The 4,548-nt window shown below is 33.2% G+C and overlaps 1 protein-coding gene across 1 annotated transcript; it reads right to left on the bottom strand.

The window, feature by feature from the left end:
- Positions 1–2,869: 2,869 nt before the first annotated feature.
- On the bottom strand, positions 2,870–3,325 carry LOC108661573 (uncharacterized). The gene has a single exon (XM_018119005.1). The coding sequence runs from the start codon at positions 3,323–3,325 to the stop codon at positions 2,870–2,872; it is 456 nt and encodes a 151-aa protein (XP_017974494.1).
- Between the last annotated feature and the right edge of the window lie 1,223 nt (positions 3,326–4,548).

The raw sequence follows: 4,548 nt of genomic DNA, 5'->3' as shown, positions 1-4,548 counted from the left end.
TTGGCCAATTAACCAGTGTATAGATCGAATTAGGCCAATACCATTTTATTTCAATACATAATTGAAGTTACGTAGAACACCATATTTAGATAATAATTCGAACATTTTGCATCCCATTTCATGCATTCATATAGAGCTTAAATTAGTTTTATAACGGTTTAGTACAAATATAGTAAATTGCTTGTTGTGCATTATGTTTAGGTGGTGAAACTTTAGATAAGGGTAAGGAGATTGTACTCGAAGACTGAGACTAGGAGTACTTCGACTCCCAATATTGTGAGTGACCTTATTATCATCTTAATTATCTAAAGTAGTTTTTATTCGTTTTTGTGATTTTATAGAAAAATGAGTTTAAATGGTAAATCCTTATGTTTTATATGTAAAATGTGATTAAATGAAATGAGTTTTATAAATCATTTTGAAATTGAATGATGATTTTAGAAATTGAGTAATTGGAGACTGTTTGATTATGTTGCAAATTTATGGTTTGAATTGAATGGCTTATAGTGATATTGGCATGAATGGCTGAATTGGAAATTGTGTTGAAATTGTATGAACTGTTTGTTTTGCTTTAACAGGCTGGGTAGTAATATAATTGCCATGTCATGCTGTCGAAACTTTTATCGATTCGGTGGGATATTGATTAGTCACTGTAGTGGTGGGTTTCCGTGGACTAGCTTATTAGAGAGGGGCACGGTAAACTCGGTTATATTTTACCTAGGTACGAGAGGCGCGGACGGTATCTCCTAAGGTAAAGCTTTAGAGTTCATTACACTGTAAACCACCACGTGAGGGTGAACTCAGCCAACGTCAAGGAACGACTATGCTTTTAAACGTAAAAATGTGTTTTATGCGTATATGAACTTTTCTTTTACAGCCTTGGCGGACTCGGTTAGATGCCCCGGCCAAGGTATCCCTGAGAATGAGTTTTGGCACGAGCCAAATTTTTAAGAAATTCATAAGCCATGTTGATTATTTGAGTGAAATGAAATTATTTTATTTAGTTGAAATGAGTTTGAAACATTATGAATCATAGTGCGATGACCTATTTTAAGTTGTCTCCATTTACTCTACTTTAGATATTTTAGATGATGTTTGTTTACTCACTGAGTTTATATAAACTCACCACCCTCATTTCCAGTCATTCCAGGATCAGGACAATCCGTAAATAGCTGATTACGTCGAGCGTTATTATTGGACTCGCCTCCTCAGAAATTGTAGGTCCATAGCCTTTGTTACCTTTGGTAGTTCGGAGGCCCACACGTCATTGTAAATTAAATTACATACTCTGGTTATCTATGTTACTGTATGTACGAATTTATTTTGCTTTTACGCTATAAAAATTATTTACGCAGAGTTCTATCAATATTGTTTTATAAGAAAATGAAATATTTCATTTAATATTTTTATTTTATTCTATTAGCTACAATTTCACCTTAAATGAATGTTTTAGACATAAAAACTTGTTTTTAGTTATGAAATGTGTATTTTCCCCTATATATTATATTTTCAGCAGGTTTCAAAAATTTTGGAAAGAATGACCAAAATGCCCTTGAGAGATAAAAAATATTTGTTTATTATTGTTTTGATTTGGAAATAGCTTATAATCTTTTATAATTTGATATTTAGTAATTATTGCTGACAAGGGTGGTGCAAAAACTAATATTAAGCCTTGCGAGGTTTCGGTTGGCATTTAGGGTAATGAATGTCTATTGAGACATCGCGACGGATGCCACGGGCTCGATGAGAGTACCGGGTCAATACAGCATGTGTCACTCTATGTTATGCCATTTGGCCCTTTTAAGCTTTCTATTGTCATTGGGCTCCCATTAAATCCAAGATCCTTTGTGAGAATAATATTCAAACTCTTTTGAATATTCCATGATATATATACATCTCAATGTAAGCTTGGAATCATATTGGTTTGGAATATCATAATGGGCTTTTATGTTGGAGAGATATGGACCAAATCATATTGCAATATGAAGTTGCTTTCTTTCTTGAACATTCATCTTTATGTTTTGCTCTTAAGAAAGTTCCATTTTATATGAATCAATATTCAATCTTTTGATCAATTGAACATATTTCATAATTGATCAAATATCATTAGAAGGATAAACATGATGCATGGATAATTAAATATGACATAATTATTCCAAATAATTATTCAAACTTGAAACGTATAAGCTTCCACATCCAAATGCTAACGACAAATGTTTCACCAGCCATTCCCATGGCAATCACATAATTAATGTTTCAAAAACATCCAAATAAATTATCCAACATGTCGAGATAATAGGAGTGTAACCATCAAATGTAGCATTTAATGCTTTAGGTAGTCCATCCATGTGGTCACCTCCTCAGCCAAGATCCTACTCATCTTTATCTTTGGTCCTTGCAATATGTCAAACATATGAGAACCAACTTTGAGGTATCATATACCTTTAATATATAAAGTAGAATTATTTAGCAAATGGTACCTGAATCAAAAACTTCAATCAGCTTATTTTTCTTGCTCACAATAGCTAGGTACTCTTTACAATTCCTCCTCTAATGTCCAAGTTTTCCACAATGATGGCAAATGTCCTTCTTTTTGTGTTTTTTGACACCTCCCTTAGGCTTCAAGGCCTTATCATTTTGGGATTTTACTTTCTTCCCTTTTTGGGCTTTCTTTTTCTGTTGCTTACTATGAGCCTTGGAAAAAGAAACAAGAAGTAATGATCCCTTATCTTTCTTAATGGACCTCTTTGTTGTGTCTAGCATATTTAGAAGTTCGAGAAGAGTGGCTTCCAATCGATTCATATGGAAGTTCAACACGAGCTGACTAAAGTTGTCAAGAAGAGATTGTAAAACTTAGTCTATACTTAGCTCATGATCCATTGCTAATCCCAATTTTCCAAGTCTCAATGAGTCCAATCATCTTCAGCACATGGGGTCTAACAGAACTACCTTCTACCATCTTGCATTGGAATAGTTCTTTAGAGATCTCATATCTTTTAGTGCACCCTTCCTTATCGAACAAATCTCTAAGGTGAAGAATCATGGATTGAACATCCATATGCTTATGTTGCTTTTGAAGCTCAGGAGTCATACTGGCTAGCATCACGCATGTTGCTCGATCATTGTCATCTTTATGACGTTGATATGCTTCCTTATCCTCAGCATTAGCATCAGTAGCAGGGACTGGTGGAATAGGAGTGTCAAGGACATAGGATTTCTTCTCCTGTTTCAAGATGATCTTGAGGTTCCGAAACCAATCAAGGAAGTTTGGGCCAGTGAGTTTATTTGCATCCAAGATGCTTCGCAATGACAGATTATTAGCCATGTATATAAATTATGCCTAAATAGATAAAATAAAACAATAAGTAAACATCATGCCTAAACTACTTAAAACAAGGTTTTAAAATTTTAAATAGTTCTCCAACTCTTTTCTACAAGATGATAACCCTCCATATCACCTCGAGAGATATCTACTAGGATTCTCTTAGTGGGCTAGGATCCCATCCATGTAGTCATGGCCTTGAGTGTGCTCAACAAACCATGATAGATATATTAAGTAGGTGACTGAGCTTACCAATTGTATCTTTATACAATTCCGAGATCAGCTAGGTGACAACACATTGCCTAAACATATCATATATGTTTCGCCTAGCCTTTGCCTCCAGTTTCCATAATAATCAAGTTTCCAAGCATCCGGATTTTATGAAACTAGTTAAGTAAGATCCACCAATAGGGTAACCATATTCATGTAAAAGTGTGGCCTTGAGTGTGCTCAACAAGCCTCCGATTAAAAGAGCAGCCAGGTTATCTTGCTATATGGTGGAAGGCAACTTAATCATACGTGGTATGTGACTCAATATTTATCGAGGGATTTTATCCTTTTCTTTTATTAAGGTCTCATTTGATTAGCATGCATAGCATTTAATATATCGCATAAAATTAAATCTATCACATGCTGTTCTACTAAGATGGTTATGGACTTTTCTACTTTAATTGTGAACATATAAAGTAAACATGCTCAATATGATGATGATCTTGCATTTCATTTGAAAAATGTCACTCAACAATTGAGGATCATAATTCAAATCATTTGGTGCTTAGGTTTGAAAAGATTTAGTAATTTTTTTTAAATTACTTAGTAAAGGAATTGATCATATCAAGGCCTTTAGCTAGCTCAAATGATATTTGAATTAATTCTATTGGTAAGTTCTTTCTAATTAAACTTCTTTAATTAGAAATCTAAACTAATTTAGGAAACTTCCTAATTTGAATATATATGATAAACCATTTTAAAAGGTTTCATGATCTAAATCATGTGTCCTAAATATTTTAGAAAGGTCCTTATCTACCTTTTAATCTTGTATTATCCACTCACTAATTGTAGAGTTCTAATCATTATTAGAAGTCCTAAGTTATTAATAAATTTATCTTAATTAGAATCTATCCTAATCGGATTAGGATGTTATCTACTCAAGTTGACTTTCAATTTTAATTAAAATTATCTAATCTAATTAGATGTGGATAAATTTAAATCATAATCCCTTAATT

Source organism: Theobroma cacao, chromosome 4 (assembly GCF_053813885.1).
Source record: "Theobroma cacao isolate CCN51 chromosome 4, ASM5381388v1, whole genome shotgun sequence".
Lineage (NCBI taxonomy): Eukaryota > Viridiplantae > Streptophyta > Magnoliopsida > Malvales > Malvaceae > Theobroma > Theobroma cacao.
Note: the sequence above shows the minus strand (reverse complement) of the source record. Positions and strands in the feature narration are given on the sequence as shown.

Coding starts and splice junctions, on each gene's coding strand:
- LOC108661573 (XM_018119005.1), bottom strand. CDS start 3,325: ATGGCTAATAATCTGTCATTGCGAAGCATCTTGGATGCAAATAAACTC.